At 50.9% G+C, this 19,799-nt stretch overlaps 1 protein-coding gene across 2 annotated transcripts in view; it reads right to left on the bottom strand.

Annotated features, from left to right (window-relative positions):
- CFAP44 (cilia and flagella associated protein 44) overlaps window positions 1–19,799 on the bottom strand; it is a 55,192-nt gene that overhangs the window by 33,846 nt on the left and 1,547 nt on the right. The window contains exons 3-20 of one of the 2 annotated variants that reach the window (XM_072138958.1): window positions 18,722–19,201; window positions 18,530–18,634; window positions 17,265–17,369; window positions 17,004–17,139; window positions 16,558–16,720; window positions 16,217–16,319; window positions 15,926–16,142; window positions 15,725–15,839; window positions 14,963–15,127; window positions 14,720–14,875; window positions 13,602–13,649; window positions 13,384–13,483; window positions 13,124–13,218; window positions 12,401–12,610; window positions 11,955–12,065; window positions 11,668–11,820; window positions 5,915–6,142; window positions 5,690–5,838 (exon numbers count right to left, since the gene is read on the bottom strand). In XM_072138958.1, coding sequence (XP_071995059.1) covers window positions 5,690–5,838; window positions 5,915–6,142; window positions 11,668–11,820; window positions 11,955–12,065; window positions 12,401–12,610; window positions 13,124–13,218; window positions 13,384–13,483; window positions 13,602–13,649; window positions 14,720–14,875; window positions 14,963–15,127; window positions 15,725–15,839; window positions 15,926–16,142; window positions 16,217–16,319; window positions 16,558–16,720; window positions 17,004–17,139; window positions 17,265–17,369; window positions 18,530–18,634; window positions 18,722–19,201 — 2,839 coding nt within the window. The remainder of the gene's footprint in view (window positions 1–5,689; window positions 5,839–5,914; window positions 6,143–11,667; window positions 11,821–11,954; window positions 12,066–12,400; window positions 12,611–13,123; window positions 13,219–13,383; window positions 13,484–13,601; window positions 13,650–14,719; window positions 14,876–14,962; window positions 15,128–15,724; window positions 15,840–15,925; window positions 16,143–16,216; window positions 16,320–16,557; window positions 16,721–17,003; window positions 17,140–17,264; window positions 17,370–18,529; window positions 18,635–18,721; window positions 19,202–19,799) is intronic. The other variant, XM_072138959.1, reaches the window with a different exon arrangement.

Here is a 19,799-nt window from a genome sequence, read left to right as displayed (position 1 = left end):
TCCTGTATATGTTGTCACAGAGGATCTGGTTGGGCTGTGCTGTGTGTAGGTGTAGTATGTATATTTCTTCCTGTATATGTAGTCACAGGGGATCTGGTTGGGCTGTGCTGTGTGTAGGTGTAGTATGTATATTTCTTCCTGTATATGTTGTCACAGGGGATCTGGTTGGGCTGTGCTGTGTGTAGGTGTAGTATGTATATTTCTTCCTGTATATGATGTCACAGAGGATCTGGTTGGGCTGTGCTGTGTGTAGATGTAGTATGTATATTTCTTCCTGTATATGTTGTCACAGGGGATCTGGTTGGGCTGTGCTGTGTGTAGGTGTAGTATGTATATTTCTTCCTGTATATGTTGTCACAGAGGATCTGGTTGGGCTGTGCTGTGTGTAGGTGTAATATGTATATTTCTTCCTGTATATGTAGTCACAGGGGATCTGGTTGGGCTGTGCTGTGTGTAGGTGTAATATGTATATTTCTTCCTGTATATGTAGTCACAGGGGATCTGGTTGGGCTGTGCTGTGTGTAGGTGTAATATGTATATTTCTTCCTGTATATGTTGTCACAGGGGATCTGGTTGGGCTGTGCTGTGTGTAGGTGTAGTATGTATATTTCTTCCTGTATATGTTGTCACAGAGGATCTGGTTGGGCTGTGCTGTGTGTAGGTGTAGTATGTATATTTCTTCCTGTATATGTTGTCACAGAGGATCTGGTTGGGCTGTGCTGTGTGTAGGTGTAGTATGTACATTTCTTCCTGTATATGTTGTCACAGGGGATCTGGTTGGGCTGTGCTGTGTGTAGGTGTAATATGTATATTTCCTCCTGTATATGTAGTCACAGGGGATCTGGTTGGGCTGTGCTGTGTGTAGGTGTAATATGTATATTTCTTCCTGTATGTGTTGTCACAGGGGATCTGGTTGGGCTGTGCTGTGTGTAGGTGTAGTATGTATATTTCTTCCTGTATATGTTGTCACAGAGGATCTGGTTGGGCTGTGCTGTGTGTAGGTGTAATATGTATATTTCTTCCTGTATATGTAGTCACAGAGGATCTGGTTGGGCTGAGCTGTGTGTAGGTGTAGTATGTATATTTCTTCCTGTATATGTAGTCACAGAGGATCTGGTTGGGCTGTGCTGTGTGTAGGTGTAGTATGTATATTTCTTCCTGTATATGTTGTCACAGGGGATCTGGTTGGGCTGTGCTGTGTGTAGGTGTAGTATGTATATTTCTTCCTGTATATGTTGTCACAGGGGATCTGGTTGGGCTGTGCTGTGTGTAGGTGTAGTATGTATATTTCTTCCTGTATATGTTGTCACAGGGGATCTGGTTGGGCTGTGCTGTGTGTAGGTGTAGTATGTATATTTCTTCCTGTATATGTTGTCACAGGGGATCTGGTTGGGCTGTGCTGTGTGTAGGTGTAATATGTATATTTCTTCCTGTATATGTTGTCACAGGGGATCTGGTTGGGCTGTGCTGTGTGTAGGTGTAGTATGTATATTTCCTCCTGTATATGTTGTCACAGGGGATCTGGTTGGGCTGTGCTGTGTGTAGGTGTAGTATGTATATTTCTTCCTGTATATGTAGTCACAGAGGATCTAGTTGGGCTGTGCTGTGTGTAGGTGTAATATGTATATTTCTTCCTGTATATGTTGTCACAGGGGATCTGGTTGGGCTGTGCTGTGTGTAGGTGTAATGTGTATATTTCTTCCTGTATGTGTTGTCACAGAGGATCTGGTTGGGCTGTGCTGTGTGTAGGTGTAATATGTATATTTCTTCCTGTATATGTTGTCACAGGGGATCTGGTTGGGCTGTGCTGTGTGTAGGTGTAGTATGTATATTTCTTCCTGTATATGTAGTCACAGGGGATCTGGTTGGGCTGTGCTGTGTGTAGGTGTAATATGTATATTTCTTCCTGTATATGTTGTCACAGGGGATCTGGTTGGGCTGTGCTGTGTGTAGGTGTAGTATGTATATTTCTTCCTGTATATGTTGTCACAGGGGATCTGGTTGGGCTGTGCTGTGTGTAGGTGTAGTATGTATATTTCTTCCTGTATATGTAGTCACAGGGGATCTGGTTGGGCTGTGCTGTGTGTAGGTGTAGTATGTATATTTCTTCCTGTATATGTTGTCACAGAGGATCTGGTTGGGCTGTGCTGTGTGTAGGTGTAATATGTATATTTCCTCCTGTATATGTAGTCACAGAGGATCTGGTTGGGCTGTGCTGTGTGTAGGTGTAGTATGTATATTTCTTCCTGTATATGTTGTCACAGAGGATCTGGTTGGGCTGTGCTGTGTGTAGGTGTAATATGTATATTTCCTCCTGTATATGTAGTCACAGAGGATCTGGTTGGGCTGTGCTGTGTGTAGGTGTAATATGTATATTTCTTCCTGTATATGTTGTCACAGGGGATCTGGTTGGGCTGTGCTGTGTGTAGGTGTAGTATGTATATTTCTTCCTGTATATGTTGTCACAGAGGATCTGGTTGGGCTGTGCTGTGTGTAGGTGTAGTATGTATATTTCTTCCTGTATGTGTTGTCACAGAGGATCTGGTTGGGCTGTGCTGTGTGTAGGTGTAGTATGTATATTTCTTCCTGTATATGATGTCACAGAGGATCTGGTTGGGCTGTGCTGTGTGTAGGTGTAGTATGTATATTTCTTCCTGTATATGTAGTCACAGGGGATCTGGTTGGGCTGTGCTGTGTGTAGGTGTAGTATGTATATTTCTTCCTGTATATGTTGTCACAGAGGATCTGGTTGGGCTGTGCTGTGTGTAGGTGTAGTATGTATATTTCTTCCTGTATATGATGTCACAGGGGATCTGGTTGGGCTGTGCTGTGTGTAGGTGTAATATGTATATTTCTTCCTGTATATGTAGTCACAGGGGATCTGGTTGGGCTGTGCTGTGTGTAGGTGTAGTATGTATATTTCTTCCTGTATATGTAGTCACAGGGGATCTGGTTGGGCTGTGCTGTGTGTAGGTGTAATATGTATATTTCTTCCTGTATATGTTGTCACAGAGGATCTGGTTGGGCTGTGCTGTGTGTAGGTGTAGTATGTATATTTCTTCCTGTATATGCTGTCACAGAGGATCTGGTTGGGCTGTGCTGTGTGTAGGTGTAATATGTATATTTCTTCCTGTATATGTTGTCACAGGGGATCTGGTTGGGATGTGCTGTGTGTAGGTGTAATATGTATATTTCTTCCTGTATATGTAGTCACAGAGGATCTGGTTGGGCTGTGCTGTGTGTAGGTGTAATATGTATATTTCTTCCTGTATATGTTGTCACAGAGGATCTGGTTGGGCTGTGCTGTGTGTAGGTGTAGTATGTATATTTCCTCCTGTATATGTTGTCACAGGGGATCTGGTTGGGCTGTGCTGTGTGTAGGTGTAGTATGTATATTTCTTCCTGTATGTGTTGTCACAGAGGATCTGGTTGGGCTGTGCTGTGTGTAGGTGTAGTATGTATATTTCTTCCTGTATATGTTGTCACAGGGGATCTGGTTGGGCTGTGCTGTGTGTAGGTGTAGTATGTATATTTCTTCCTGTATATGTAGTCACAGGGGATCTGGTTGGGCTGTGCTGTGTGTAGGTGTAATATGTATATTTCTTCCTGTATATGTTGTCACAGAGGATCTGGTTGGGCTGTGCTGTGTGTAGGTGTAGTATGTATATTTCTTCCTGTATATGTTGTCACAGAGGATCTGGTTGGGCTGTGCTGTGTAGGTGTAGTATGTATATTTCTTCCTGTATATGTAGTCACAGGGGATCTGGTTGGGCTGTGCTGTGTGTAGGTGTAGTATGTATATTTCTTCCTGTATATGTTGTCACAGGGGATCTGGTTGGGCTGTGCTGTGTGTAGGTGTAGTATGTATATTTCTTCCTGTATATGGTGTCACAGAGGATCTGGTTGGGCTGTGCTGTGTGTAGGTGTAGTATGTATATTTCTTCCTGTATATGATGTCACAGAGGATCTGGTTGGGCTGTGCTGTGTGTAGGTGTAGTATGTATATTTCTTCCTGTATATGATGTCACAGAGGATCTGGTTGGGCTGTGCTGTGTGTAGGTGTAGTATGTATATTTCCTCCTGTATGTGTTGTCACAGAGGATCTGGTTGGGCTGTGCTGTGTGTAGGTGTAATATGTATATTTCTTCCTGTATATGTTGTCACAGAGGATCTGGTTGGGCTGTGCTGTGTGTAGGTGTAGTATGTATATTTCTTCCTGTATATGTAGTCACAGAGGATCTGGTTGGGCTGTGCTGTGTGTAGGTGTAGTATGTATATTTCTTCCTGTATATGTTGTCACAGGGGATCTGGTTGGGATGTGCTGTGTGTAGGTGTAATATGTATATTTCTTCCTGTATATGTAGTCACAGAGGATCTGGTTGGGCTGTGCTGTGTGTAGGTGTAGTATGTATATTTCCTCCTGTATGTGTTGTCACAGAGGATCTGGTTGGGCTGTGCTGTGTGTAGGTGTAGTATGTATATTTCTTCCTGTATATGTTGTCACAGGGGATCTGGTTGGGCTGTGCTGTGTGTAGGTGTAATATGTATATTTCCTCCTGTATGTGTTGTCACAGAGGATCTGGTTGGGCTGTGCTGTGTGTAGGTGTAGTATGTATATTTCCTCCTGTATATGTAGTCACAGGGGATCTGGTTGGGCTGTGCTGTGTGTAGGTGTAGTATGTATATTTCTTCCTGTATATGTAGTCACAGGGGATCTGGTTGGGCTGTGCTGTGTGTAGGTGTAGTATGTATATTTCTTCCTGTATATGTAGTCACAGGGGATCTGGTTGGGCTGTGCTGTGTGTAGGTGTAATATGTATATTTCTTCCTGTATATGTTGTCACAGGGGATCTGGTTGGGCTGTGCTGTGTGTAGGTGTAGTATGTATATTTCTTCCTGTATATGTAGTCACAGGGGATCTGGTTGGGCTGTGCTGTGTGTAGGTGTAGTATGTATATTTCTTCCTGTATATGTTGTCACAGGGGATCTGGTTGGGCTGTGCTGTGTGTAGGTGTAGTATGTATATTTCTTCCTGTATATGTTGTCACAGGGGATCTGGTTGGGCTGTGCTGTGTGTAGGTGTAATGTGTATATTTCTTCCTGTATATGTAGTCACAGAGGATCTGGTTGGGCTGTGCTGTGTGTAGGTGTAGTATGTATATTTCTTCCTGTATATGCTGTCACAGAGGATCTGGTTGGGCTGTGCTGTGTGTAGGTGTAATATGTATATTTCTTCCTGTATATGTTGTCACAGGGGATCTGGTTGGGCTGTGCTGTGTGTAGGTGTAGTATGTATATTTCCTCCTGTATATGTTGTCACAGGGGATCTGGTTGGGCTGTGCTGTGTGTAGGTGTAATATGTATATTTCTTCCTGTATATGTTGTCACAGGGGATCTGGTTGGGCTGTGCTGTGTTTAGGTGTAGTATGTATATTTCTTCCTGTATGTGTTGTCACAGGGGATCTGGTTGGGCTGTGCTGTGTGTAGGTGTAGTATGTATATTTCTTCCTGTATATGTTAGGTCTGCGGGGGTGAGGACCTGCAGCAGCGTCCAGGGACCAGTGATAACAGAACAGGGAGAACACATAGGAAATAATAGGAAAGTGGCAGATATGACTAGTGCACCCAGAGGGGATCCCTAATGGTACAACAGGGCCTACAGCAGTGGGAACAGGAGCCGGCTCTCTACCTGAAGTGCATGGTGTGGATGGGGTTGCTGCTGGTGTTCTCTACGGGCAGAGCGCGGTCCGGCTCATCCCTCTGTAGCGCAGGATCCTCGGGGCGTCCTGTGGTGTCAGGAAACTTACACAGGTAGAGGAACCCCGAGTCGTATCCATCCTGACGGAGATTCACACGTTAGGGCAGGATTATAGCGGGGTCATGAGGATGATGATGATGGTCATGTGACACCTACCAGAGATAACCAGAACTTTCCAGGACCGGCGTAGAAGCCGCACAGGATGGGACTGGGTTCTTCGGGTACATAAAGCTCCGGCAGCTTGTCCTCTTCATCATCTATGATGGGCGGCAGGTCCTCCTCTAACACCTCCACACCGCGTTCCTTCTGCTCTCGGATCCAGGCGTCACGCTCCTTCTGCTTCTGCTCCCGCTTCTTCTGTATACGCTCCAGCTGCTCCTCCCTCTGAGATATAAGGGACAGATGTAATCCCCTCATATAGAGAGTCACTGCACAGGCCTGTGCTCTGAGCTCTCCGCAGAGATGTGTCATACCGAGGGACAGATGCATCATGGGTATGGGGGACGGATGTACGATGGGTGTGGGGGATGGATGTAGGATGGGTATATGGGGGACGGTTGTAGGATGGTTATGTGGGGGACGGATGTACGATGGGTATGGGGGGAGGATGTACGATGGGTATGTGGGGGACGGATGTACGATGGGTATGTGGGGGACGGATGTAGGATGGGTATGGGGGGCGGATGTACGATGGGTATATGGGGGGCGGATGTAGGATGGGTATGTGGGGGACGGATGTACGATGGGTATGGGGGGCGGATGTACGATGGGTATGGGGGGGACGGATGTACGATGGGTATGGGGGGCGGATGTACGATGGGTATGGGGGGGACGGATGTACGATGGGTATGGGGGGGACTGATGTACGATGGGTATGTGGGGGACGGATGTACGATGGGTATGGGGGCGAGGATGTAGGATGGGAATGTGGGGAGGATGTACGATGGGTATGGGGGGGACGGATGTAGGATGGGTATGTGGGGGACGGTTGTAGGATGGGTATGGGGGGCGGATGTACGATGGGTATGGGGGGGGGGATGTACGATGGGTATGGGGGGCGGATGTAGGATGGGTATGTGGGGGACGGTTGTAGGATGGGTATGGGGGGCGGATGTACGATGGGTATGGGGGGGGGATGTACGATGGGTATGGGGGGCGGATGTAGGATGGGTATGTGGGGGACGGATGTAGGATGGGTATGGGGGGGACGGATGTAGGATGGGTATGTGGGGAGGATGTACGATGGGTATGGGGGGCGGATGTAGGATGGGTGTGTGGGGGACGGATGTAGGATGGGTATGGGGGGGACGGATGTAGGATGGGTATGTGGGGAGGATGTACGATGGGTATGGGGGGCGGATGTAGGATGGGTATATGGGGGGCAGATGTACGATGGGTATGTGGGGGACGGTTGTAGGATGGGTATGTGGGGGACGGATGTACGATGGGTATGTGGGGGACGGATGTACGATGGGTATGGGGGGCGGATGTAGGATGGGTATGTGGGGGACGGTTGTAGGATGGGTATGTGGGGGACGGTTGTAGGATGGGTATGTGGGGGACGGTTGTAGGATGGGTATGTGGGGGGCGGATGTAGGATGGGTATGGGGGGACGGATGTACGATGGGTATGTGGGGGACGGATGTACGATGGGTATGGGGGGCGGATGTAGGATGGGTATGTGGGGGGCGGATGTAGGATGGGTATGTGGGGGACGGATGTACGATGGGTATGTGGGGGACGGATGTACGATGGGTATGGGGGGCGGATGTACGATGGGTATGGGGGGCGGATGTAGGATGGGTATGTGGGGGACGGATGTACGATGGGTATGTGGGGGACGGATGTACGATGGGTATGTGGGGGACGGTTGTAGGATGGGTATGTGGGGGACGGTTGTAGGATGGGTATGTGGGGGACGGATGTACGATGGGTATGGGGGGCGGATGTAGGATGGGTATGTGGGGGACGGTTGTAGGATGGGTGTGTGGGGGACGGTTGTACGATGGGTATGTGGGGGACGGATGTACGATGGGTATGGGGGGGACGGATGTACGATGGGTATGGGGGGCGGATGTACGATGGGTATGTGGGGGACGGTTGTAGGATGGGTGTGTGGGGGACGGTTGTAGGATGGGTATGTGTGGGACGGATGTAGGATGGGTATGTGGGGGACGGATGTACGATGGGTATGTGGGGGGCGGATGTACGATGGGTATGGGGGGCGGATGTAGGATGGGTATGTGGGGGACGGTTGTAGGATGGGTGTGTGGGGGACGGATGTACGATGGGTATGTGGGGGACGGATGTACGATGGGTATGGGGGGGACGGATGTACGATGGGTATGGGGGGCGGATGTACGATGGGTATGTGGGGGACGGTTGTAGGATGGGTGTGTGGGGGACGGTTGTAGGATGGGTATGTGTGGGACGGATGTAGGATGGGTATGTGGGGGACGGATGTACGATGGGTATGTGGGGGGCGGATGTAGGATGGGTATGTGGGGGGCGGATGTAGGATGGGTATGTGGGGGACGGATGTACGATGGGTATGGGGGGAGGATGTACGATGGGTATGGGGGGCGGATGTAGGATGGGTATTTGGGGGACGGATGTACGATGGGTATGGGGGGCGGATGTAGGATGGGTATGGGGGGCGGATGTAGGATGGGTAGGTGGGGGACGGATGTACGATGGGTATGGGGGGGACGGATGTACGATGGGTATGGGGGGCGGATGTAGGATGGGTATGTGGGGGACGGTTGTAGGATGGGTGTGGGCGGACGGATGAACGATGGGTATGGGGGGGACGGATGTACGATGGCTATGGGGGGACGGATGTACGATGGGTATGTGGGGGACGGATGTACGATGGGTATGGGGGGGCAGATGTAGGATGGGTATGTGGGGGACGGATGTACGATGGGTATGTGGGGGACGGATGTACGATGGGTATGGGGGGGACGGATGTACGATGGGTATGGGGGGCGGATGTAGGATGGGTATGTGTGGGACGGATGTAGGATGGGTATGTGGGGGACGGATGTACGATGGGTATGGGGGGCGGATGTAGGATGGGTATGTGTGGGACGGATGTACGATGGGTATGTGGGGGACGGATGTAGGATGGGTATGGGGGGGACGGATGTACGATGGGTATGGGGGGACGGATGTACGATGGGTATGTGGGGGACGGATGTACGATGGGTATGGGGGGCGGATGTACGATGGGTATGGGGGGCGGATGTACGATGGGTATGTGGGGGACGGATGTACGATGGGTATGGGGGGACGGATGTACGATGGGTATGTGGGGGACGGATGTACGATGGGTATGGGGGGCGGATGTAGGATGGGTATGGGGGGCGGATGTAGGATGGGTAGGTGGGGGACGGATGTACGATGGGTATGGGGGGGACGGATGTACGATGGGTATGGGGGGCGGATGTAGGATGGGTATGTGGGGGACGGTTGTAGGATGGGTATGTGGGGGACGGTTGTAGGATGGGTATGGGGGGGACGGATGTACGATGGGTATGGGGGGCGGATGTAGGATGGGTATGTGGGGGACGGATGTACGATGGGTATGTGGGGGACGGATGTAGGATGGGTATGGGGGGGACGGATGTACGATGGGTATGGGGGGACGGATGTACGATGGGTATGTGGGGGACGGATGTACGATGGGTATGGGGGGCGGATGTACGATGGGTATGGGGGGCGGATGTACGATGGGTATGTGGGGGACGGATGTACGATGGGTATGGGGGGACGGATGTACGATGGGTATGTGGGGGACGGATGTACGATGGGTATGGGGGGCGGATGTAGGATGGGTATGGGGGGCGGATGTAGGATGGGTAGGTGGGGGACGGATGTACGATGGGTATGGGGGGGACGGATGTACGATGGGTATGGGGGGACGGATGTACGATGGGTATGTGGGGGACGGATGTACGATGGGTATGGGGGGCGGATGTAGGATGGGTATGGGGGGCGGATGTAGGATGGGTAGGTGGGGGACGGATGTAGGATGGGTATGGGGGGGACGGATGTACGATGGGTATGGGGGGACGGATGTACGATGGGTATGTGGGGGACGGATGTACGATGGGTATGGGGGGCGGATGTAGGATGGGTATGGGGGGCGGATGTAGGATGGGTAGGTGGGGGACGGATGTACGATGGGTATGGGGGGGACGGATGTACGATGGGTATGGGGGGCGGATGTAGGATGGGTATGTGGGGGACGGTTGTAGGATGGGTATGTGGGGGACGGTTGTAGGATGGGTATGGGGGGGACGGATGTACGATGGGTATGGGGGGCGGATGTAGGATGGGTATGTGTGGGACGGATGTACGATGGGTATGTGGGGGACGGATGTAGGATGGGTATGGGGGGGACGGATGTACGATGGGTATGGGGGGACGGATGTACGATGGGTATGTGGGGGACGGATGTACGATGGGTATGGGGGGCGGATGTACGATGGGTATGGGGGGCGGATGTACGATGGGTATGTGGGGGACGGATGTACGATGGGTATGGGGGGACGGATGTACGATGGGTATGTGGGGGACGGATGTACGATGGGTATGGGGGGCGGATGTAGGATGGGTATGGGGGGCGGATGTAGGATGGGTAGGTGGGGGACGGATGTACGATGGGTATGGGGGGGACGGATGTACGATGGGTATGGGGGGCGGATGTAGGATGGGTATGTGGGGGACGGTTGTAGGATGGGTATGTGGGGGACGGTTGTAGGATGGGTATGGGGGGGACGGATGTACGATGGGTATGGGGGGCGGATGTAGGATGGGTATGTGGGGGACGGATGTATGATGGGTATGGGGGGGACGGATGTAGGATGGGTATGGGGGGCAGATGTACGAAGGATATGGGGGGCGGATGTAGGATGGGTATGTGGGGGCCGGATGTATGATGGGTATGTGGGGGACGGATGTATGATGGGTATGGGGGGGACGGATGTATGATGGGTATGTGGGGGACGGATGTACGATGGGTATGGGCGGACGGATGTACGATGGGTATGGGGGGGACGGATGTACGATGGGTATGGGGGGACGAATGTACGATGGGTATGGGGGGGACGGATGTACGATGGGTATGGGGGGCGGATGTACGATGGGTATGTGGGGGACGGATGTACGATGGGTATGGGGGGACGAATGTACGATGGGTATGGGGGGCGGATGTAGGATGGGTATGTGGGGGACGGATGTATGATGGGTATGGGGGGCGGATGTAGGATGGGTATGGGGGACGGATGTACGATGGGTATGGGGGGGACGGATGTACGATGGGTATGGGGGGCGGATGTACGATGGGTATGTGGGGGACGGATGTACGATGGGTATGGGGGGGACGGATGTACGACGGGTATGGAGGGATGTACGATGGGTATGGGGGGACGAATGTACGATGGGTATGGGGGGGACGGATGTACGATGGGTATGGGGGGCGGATGTACGATGGGTATGTGGGGGACGGATGTACGATGGGTATGTGGGGGACGGATGTACGACGGGTATGGGGGGCGGATGTACGATGGGTATGTGGGGGACGGATGTACGATGGGTATGTGGGGGACGGATGTACGATGGGTATGTGGGGGACGGATGTACGACGGGTATGTGGGGGACGGATGTACGATGGGTATGTGGGGGACGGATGTACGACGGGTATGGGGGGACGGATGTACGATGGGTATGGGGGGCGGATGTACGATGGGTATGTGGGGGACGGATGTACGATGGGTATGTGGGGGACGGATGTACGACGGGTATGGGGGGGACGGATCTACGATGGGTATGGGGGGACGAATGTAGGATGGGTATTGGGGGGACGGATTTATGATGGATCACGTGAGTCTGTGCCGTGTACTTACCTCAATCTTTGACTTGATGCTTGTGAATCTGAAGTAACTCAGAGGAAGATTGGAGATTTCGTAGGTGGATTCCGGATCCATTTTCTCTGCGGCGGGGGATGGGATCTGAACGGCGAATCCGTTCTCGCAGAGAACCAGAAGCGTGCTCTGTTCCTGCAACCAGATGACAGACAGTAAGTAGCCGCAGAGACAGCAGCCAGTCACAGGGGGAGCCACACGCAGCTATGATACTGGGGGATCAGGTCTGACCCTACCAGGGGTGTAGAGGCGACAATATTACTACTCACATGTGAGGGGGGAGACCAGTGTAACTCCCTGACGGGTCCTGGAAGACGCACAAACCCAATGGGCTCATAGGAATCTCCAACAGCAAAGAAGAAGACGGTTCTGTCCGTACTCTGTCATCAGGAGAGAGGAGAGAAAATCATTATTATTATTCTTCCAGTTACATAGAACCTGATGATATGTGATACAATGTATCTGACTGCAGCACATGATAGAGCAAGAGAAGCCGAGTCCTGCTAGCCCCGCCCACACAGGATGACTGACAGGACGAGTGCTGATAGCCCCGCCCACGCAGGATGACTGACAGGACGAGTGCTGATAGCCCCGCCCACACAGGATGACTGACAGGACGAGTGCTGATAGCCCCGCCCACACAGGATGACTGACAGGGTGAGTGCTGATAGCCCCGCCCACGCAGGATGACTGACAGGACGAGTCCTGCTCTTACCCCGGTGGCGAGGATCTCTCCATTGCGCTCATACGCTAAAGCCGTGACGGGGCCGTTGTGCGGTTTAAAGGCTTGTCTCAGGTTTACTGCAGCATCGTGGGTGCCGCCTCGCCCCACCAGGAGCCTCAGGCCTGTGGAGTTATAAACCTCCAGGATACGGACCACCCCGTCCTCAAACCCCACGGCAAACAAGCCGCCTTTAGGGTTCACCTGCAGAAGAGAAGATCACATGAGCGGGAGGAAACCCCGGGGTCAAAGGGCAAAGTTCACACACAGCAGAGATTCCTGTGTCTGTCCCATCATCTGCAGGAGGCTACAGAAATCAATGAGCTTAAAGGAAATCTCCCCTCAGAATCCATCATGGAAAACCAGGGACATGACTTATAGATCCTGGCACTGGGACTGTGGGATCTTCTTTCTAAAAATAGACTTTCAAAATGATGTTGAGTTTAGGGGCTCCTGTGGGTGTTACCAGAGCCCCACTATGCTGTAGCTTCACAGGAATTTACACTGTGCATGAGCACTGTGCAGGGGGAGTGGGGGGGGGTGAGACAGTTTGTGAAGCTATTACAAAGAGGGGCTCTGGTAACACCCACAGGAGCCCTACAGGGTCATTAGCATAATTTTAAAGTTGATTTTAGAAGGAGGGAGGCCTTGGATAACAAATATAAGATCTAAAATAAAACCGCTTAACAAGAACATAACAATGTACAAGTTCCTGACCATCCGAGGTGCCCAGGTCAGGGCCGTGCCGCCTTGCTTAAACTTCATGTCCACAAGAGGCGTCTTCCCAACAAAGTCATAGATCCTCAGAGATCCTGAAACACATAGAGCAGAGGTGAAGCTGAGCTGTGGAGGACGCACATAACCTTCAGGGGACTGGGGGAGGGGTGTAGTCAGATCCTGCAGCCTAGACACGAGCCCCTCTCCTGTGGGGTCATCCGTCCTGACCTCTATGTTTGTGTGTGACCCCAGGAGCTTACGGTCTAGGGAGGTGGTGGCCATGAGATATGTTGAAGGCGACGCGTCCAAGGCCTGGATCTTGCCGGAGTGAAAGGAGAAGAGACATTCGGGATCTTGAGTCTACAGGAAGGAGAATGACATTGTAATTCCATGGGGGGGGGGGGATAGTCCTCTCCCTCCATCACTGTGCGGGACGTATTGTCCGTGTCTGCGGAAGATGATACCATAAAGCACTTACTATATTGGAAAAGGATAGATCCAGCTTCCATATCCCTCCACCGGCGTCCTGCAAGGAAAAGAGTCAGAGGATGAGAGAACAGCAGTGACCTGTGATACAAAGCGTCCTCACTAACATTCTCTGTCATCTCACCTCTCCAGGACTTCTCCTGAGCTGCACCAATTCTCTGGAATTTGCTACCCTGGACTATCAGGCTATAACTGCCAAAGCTTCAAATGTGCCCTAAACACCCATATCTTCAGGGACACCCATTACATTCTCCAGGACTTCTCCTGAGCTACACCAATTCTCTGGAATGCCCTACCCTGGACTATCAGACTAATATACATCTGCCAAAGCTGCAACTGTTCCCTAAACACCCATCCCTTCAGGGACACCTATCACATTCTCCAGGACGTCTCCCGAGCTGCACCAATTCTCTTGATTGCCCTACACTGTACACAACAGGGAAATGCACAATTTCCAACGTTCTGGGCGTCAGACGAGCCTCTCGCATCAATGCAGTCACCATTCACTATCCTCCTCCCTCTATATTATCCCTCGTGCCCTGATGCCTTCATAGAAGTTCCTCAGCGGGAACATTGTGACTGATCGTGCAGAATTGTTCTGATACCTTATAAAGAAGGAGCAGCCTTTCCTCCTCACTGATTGTAAGCTCTTGAGACCTGGGCCTTCACTCATGAAATGATCATATATTATTACCGTACTCATTTATATAAGTATTAAATATACAGTATACCGTATATATGTGATATGTGAAGTTCTGTGGAATATGACGGCGCTATATAAAAGAAAATATTATTACCTTATCCTTTTTTTTTTTTTGCAATAATATTAATAATAATAAAAAGTACTCTAAATAATTTATATTAATTTTACAAATATTATTATTATAGCATATTTAAAGGATATCAATTATTGGAAAAAAATATTTTTTATTTTTTTTATCATTTTTAGATTGTTTATGCATTGTTGGATATGATGTGCTGCCAGGCGTGGTGCAGACAGGACGGTTCCCTTCCCTGGTTCCTGTGTATTGTCCTCTCTAGGTCAGTGTCATTATACATGACAAAGCTATCCTGACCCAAAGCGATGTGAGTAGCATGAGCCGGACCTACCTGAGCAAACCACACAGGGGAGTCTCCTTCCAGGGTCTTCACCATATAACGGAGGTTCACATTCTTCCCGACCTGAAGCTCGTTCATAGGCTCCATCTCCAGGAGACCGGTGTCGTCCACAGAATCCGCAGTATCCAGCGTCTCAAAGTCCCAGACCTGAAGCAGAGAGGGAGATAAAGAGCAGGAACTAAACATCCAGACTATTTCTAGCTCAGCCACATCCATAACGGGAAAGACACTTACCCTGACAAAGCCGTCAGTGCCTATAGTGATAAGTTCTCCTTCATCCAAGACAAACTGGTTAATAGGCCCTTGATGACAGGGTCTCCGGCCTCGGCGACAGATCTCCACCTTGATAAGACCACCTTCCCAGAGCAGCAGGTCGCCCCATTCTGACCCTGATATCACCTGCAGCAGAAGAGTGGATGAAGGTGGCCTCTAACCCGTGCCCATAGCGGTACCTTTATATAATCACATTAAGGCCTCTTTCACACAAATGTTACTAGTACTGTTTACTTACATACATAGAAGTCTGTGAACATGTTTAAGATACGCTTTGCATACGTTTTTGCACCGTATCCAGGGAGACCAGTGGGAGGAGCATTCTGTCAGCCAATACTCAGCCATTCATCAAGCCCACTGTATTTTATAGGGATATGGTATGGATACAGCGACACACGAGCACATACAGATGTAAAACGTCACGTATGTACGGATTCATACCGCACAGTCATACAGGACTGCAGAAATCATGGAGAAAGGGGCTTCACTTGTATTGTCTATAGCAGTGGTTCTCAACCTTTCTAATGCTGTGACCCCGCAATACAGTTCCTCATGATGTAGTGACCCCAAACCATGTACAAGAATATTGTATTTGTGCCAAAAAATGCTATAAAATTGTGGCTCTGATGGCTTTAGGCGACCCCTGTGTTTTGGTCGTTCGACCCATATGTTGAGAACCACTGCTCTATAGGTTACATTTCTATATGTTGGTTAGAAATCTACCTTTCCATCTGGCAACGCAACGTATCCTTCTATGTCCGTGAGCGAAGTCTTCCCAAATCTTCCTATTTCTCCCTGAAGTTTCAAGCCAGTGAAGGTGCGAGCCATCTTCCAGAACCTACACGGACAGTGATGGGGATACTGGTTAGTATTGTAGATGTTCTGTATGATGAATGGAGGCGACGCCCAGACACCGCACGTCACCTGATGTGCCCCGTCCCACACGTCGTCAGCTGCTCCTCGTTTTCCGGGGAGAAGGTGACCTGAAACACATCCTGCGAGAAGGCCTTGGACCTCAGCATGATCTTCTCCTGCCTCCAGTCCCAGATAGTCAGCATATAATCAGGACTGCTGCCCACACTGGCAAGAAGTGACCCCGACATATTGAAGTCTACGAAGGCATAGGCTTCTTCTGTGCCCCCTGAAAGAAAGGCGATTCACTGTGACGGATCAGATCTGTAGAGTCTTGGGATTTATATCTGCTTGTGGTCTCACCTCTGAGGATCCGATACGGCTTCAGAGATGGGAATTCATACAGGAGAATATTTGGTTTGTGTCCTTTTTCTGCTACTGCAAAGTAGTGTCTGCTGGGATGGACCTGGAGGTAAAAGGTCATGAATAAAATACATCCTGATCTCTGGAGAGAATCTGTATAACACCAGAATCGTACAGTCTAGAGATGTATCTTTATATGTATCGGCCATCCTTCAAATGATGGGGTTTACTCGGTGCCCATTGCGGTCCCTACAAAGCACCTACTTCTCGACCATCCCTATAGAACTTGTTTGGAAAATTATGGTCATGGCAAGAAAGAAAAATGGACAAAAGAAACTCACAGCGACAGCTCCGATGCCCTGACCACTGCTGCTCCTCAGATACTGCTGCTCTTGAGTCTTCAGTCCTAGGATGATGGCCACGGTCCCAGCTATGTACAGCAACGTCTGGTCATCTAGCAGGTGGAGATTTGCCCGTCTTGTACAGTCATAACCAAAGGAATGCCTGAGACATATTAAGGAACCAGAAACTTATTTCTTTTAAAATTAAGCCTAGAGCTGATCAAAAAGTGTCCTCCTAAGCACTTGTGGTTCTATGGATGTTAGGTCAGAAGTGGATATGTTACTTCCTCATACTGTAGTATCCTCATTGTACTTCAAAGCAATGTGCTACATGTATGGGGCGCTGTTGGTGCCCATCGTGGTACCTAAAACTGTCGGTTTCTATATCATTCCTTTTCTCCCCTGTGATTATGTCTAGAAGGTTTCAGGAAGTGGCAGAAGGATACAGCAGATGAAGGACTCGGCTGGGGATCCCTGAGCCAGGGGAGATGTATGGCTGGGAGCAGATACTGTCATAGTCATAGAAAAAGTCATCTGGGATCTTCTCAGTCTCCTCCACTTCTTCTTCTTCTTCATCACCTTCTGGGTTTGGGAGAAAACATTGTATATAATGACTGATATCTGTATAGATAGGAGAATTCAAGGTACATTCAAAGACGAATATATACTCAGGGTCAACTTATAGGAAATGCAGGGTCTGTACTGACCATTCGTAGAGGACTCTGCTGCGGGGGTGTCCTGCTTCTCCTCCACGTTCAGATTTTGGGTTCCAGCAGCATCTTCCTTACTTTCATCTGCAGGGGTGACCACAGCTATAGAAGAAGACACGACCACCACTCAGTAGCCAATACTAAAGTGTTGTACGAGACTGTAAAATATATATGTGCAGTTTACCTTCTGTGGCCTCAGTCTCTTGGGCCTCAGTCTCTTGGGCCTCAGTCTCTTGGGCCTCAGTCTCTTGGGCCTCAGTCTCTTGGGCCTCAGTCTCTTGGGCCTCAGTCTCTTGGGCCTCAGTCTCTTGGGCCTCAGTCTCTTGGGCCTCAGTCTCTTGTGCCCCAGTCTCTTGGGCCTCAGTCTCTTGGGCCTCAGTCTCTTGCGCCGCAGTCTCTTGGGCCTCAGTCTCTTGGGCCTCAGTTTCTTGGGCCTCAGTCTCTTGGGCCTCAGTCTCTTGCGCCGCAGTCTCTTGGGCCTCAGTTTCTTGGGCCTCAGTCTCTTGGGCCTCAGTTTCTTGGGCCTCAGTCTCTTGGGCCTCAGTCTCTTGGGCCTCAGTCTCTTGCGCCTCAGTCTCTTGCGCCTCAGTCTCTTGCGCCTCAGTCTCTTGGGCCTCAGTCTCTTGGGCCTCAGTCTCTTGCGCCGCAGTCTCTTGCGCCGCAGTCTCTTGCGCCTCAGTCTCTTGGGCCCCAGTCTCTTGGGCCTCAGTCTCTTGGGCCTCAGTCTCTTGGGCCTCAGTCTCTTGGGCCTCAGTCTCTTGGGCCCCAGTCTCTTGGGCCTCAGTCTCTTGGGCCTCAGTCTCTTGCGCCGCAGTCTCTTGCGCCGCAGTCTCTTGCGCCTCAGTCTCTTGGGCCACAGTCTCTTTGGCCTCATCTCTCTTGTCTTCAGGTGCTGGGATCTCTCTTGAAGGAGCCCCCACATCCTCAGCTTCAGTCTGACCCCCCACTGCGCTGATTTCTACAGGCAGATTAATAAAAGCTAAGGACAGGTGCATTATCTGAACGTCCTCTACTATATCTAATGTCCACTAGGTTCGGCAGATAATAATAGGACAATGTCCACCAACTAGAGGGAAGCTCTGGAGGTTTCTATATACACCACATTAACTCAATATCAGTGCAGTATGCAGGGAGCTCCCCCTAGTGGAGACTGCAGACAGGCAGAGCTTTGAGGTTTCTGTTCTTTGTCTCTGCAGGAGATTTGCTGCTCTGTTTCAGAAAAAGTTTGTGATAAATTCACAGAGAGGATAGATATTACATACCCGGCTGGTCCACGGCTTCCTCTTTCCCTTCTCCATCCTCTGGGTTATGGTCAGATACTGGATCGCCCCCAGGCTGTGGACCTCCTTCCTCTGCTTCTACATCACCTGAAGGTTATGAAACTCAAATCAATCTCAATGTAAATGTATATGTCTTATGATAAGCACATTCTGATTTCTATAACAGACACCTACCTTCAGGACCTTCTGGTGGAGCTGGATCATCAGGGTCCTCTGCGGCGTGCAGGGTCCTGGGGACATCTTCTTCTATGGTCTCTACTGCAGCACCGGCTCCATCCCCCACAGCTGGGGCTTCCATCACAACCTCCGCTCCGGCTACTGAGGAAGGTTCATCACTGATCACAGGAGGATCCGGAGGATCCTCTGAACCACCTCCAAGGTCCTCACCTTCTTCTTCATCATCAGCAGCAGTTCCAGGTGTGGACAGGACTGTGTCCTCAGCTCCTGGACTTTTCTGCTCATCACTGGAGATATGATCACTGGGGGGCCCAGATAATACAGGGGGCTCGTCAGTACCAAGGGCTGAGGGATTAGCTGTGATGTCACCAAGGACGGGGTCTGCTGGGGCTGTGCCTGGGGTATCCCCATCTTGTAAATGTGTGGGCACCATACTGATAGCTCCATGTTCTTCAGGATCTACTGTGTCATCATGTCCTGGAACAAATAAGGAAAACAGAAAATGAATCATTGACAAGGGTCAGTGTGTCCCTGTCCTGTCCCCCAAGTGTCAGCGTGTCCCTGTCCTGTCCCCCAAGTGTCAGCGTGTCCCTGTCCTGTCCCCACAAGTGTCAGCGTGTCCCTGTCCTGTCCCCCAAGTGTCAGCGTGTCCCTGTCCTGTCCCCCAAGTGTCAGCGTGTCCCTGTCCTGTCCCCCAAGTGTCAGCGTGTCCCTGTCCTGTCCCCCAAGTGTCAGCGTGTCCCTGTCCTGTCCCCCAAGTGTCAGCGTGTCCCTGTCCTGTCCCCCAAGTGTCAGCGTGTCCCTGTCCCTGCCCCCCAGGTCTCAGCGTGTCCCTGTCCTGTCCCCCAAGTGTCAGCGTGTCCCTGTCCTGTCCCCCAAGTGTCAGCGTGTCCTTGTCCTGCCCCCCCAGGTGTCAGCGTGTCCCTGTCCCGGCCCCCAAGTGTTAGCGTGTCCCTGTTCTGTCCCCCCAAGTGTCAGCGTGTCCCTGTCCTGTACCCCGTGTCAGCGTGTCCCTGTCCTGTCCCCCCAAGTGTCAGCGTGTCCCTGTCCTGTCCCCCAAGTGTCAGCGTGTCCC

Source organism: Engystomops pustulosus, chromosome 2 (genome assembly GCF_040894005.1).
Source record: "Engystomops pustulosus chromosome 2, aEngPut4.maternal, whole genome shotgun sequence".
Classification (NCBI taxonomy): domain Eukaryota; kingdom Metazoa; phylum Chordata; class Amphibia; order Anura; family Leptodactylidae; genus Engystomops; species Engystomops pustulosus.
The sequence above is the reverse complement of the archived record's forward strand: the minus strand, read 5'-3'. Positions and strand labels throughout refer to the sequence as shown.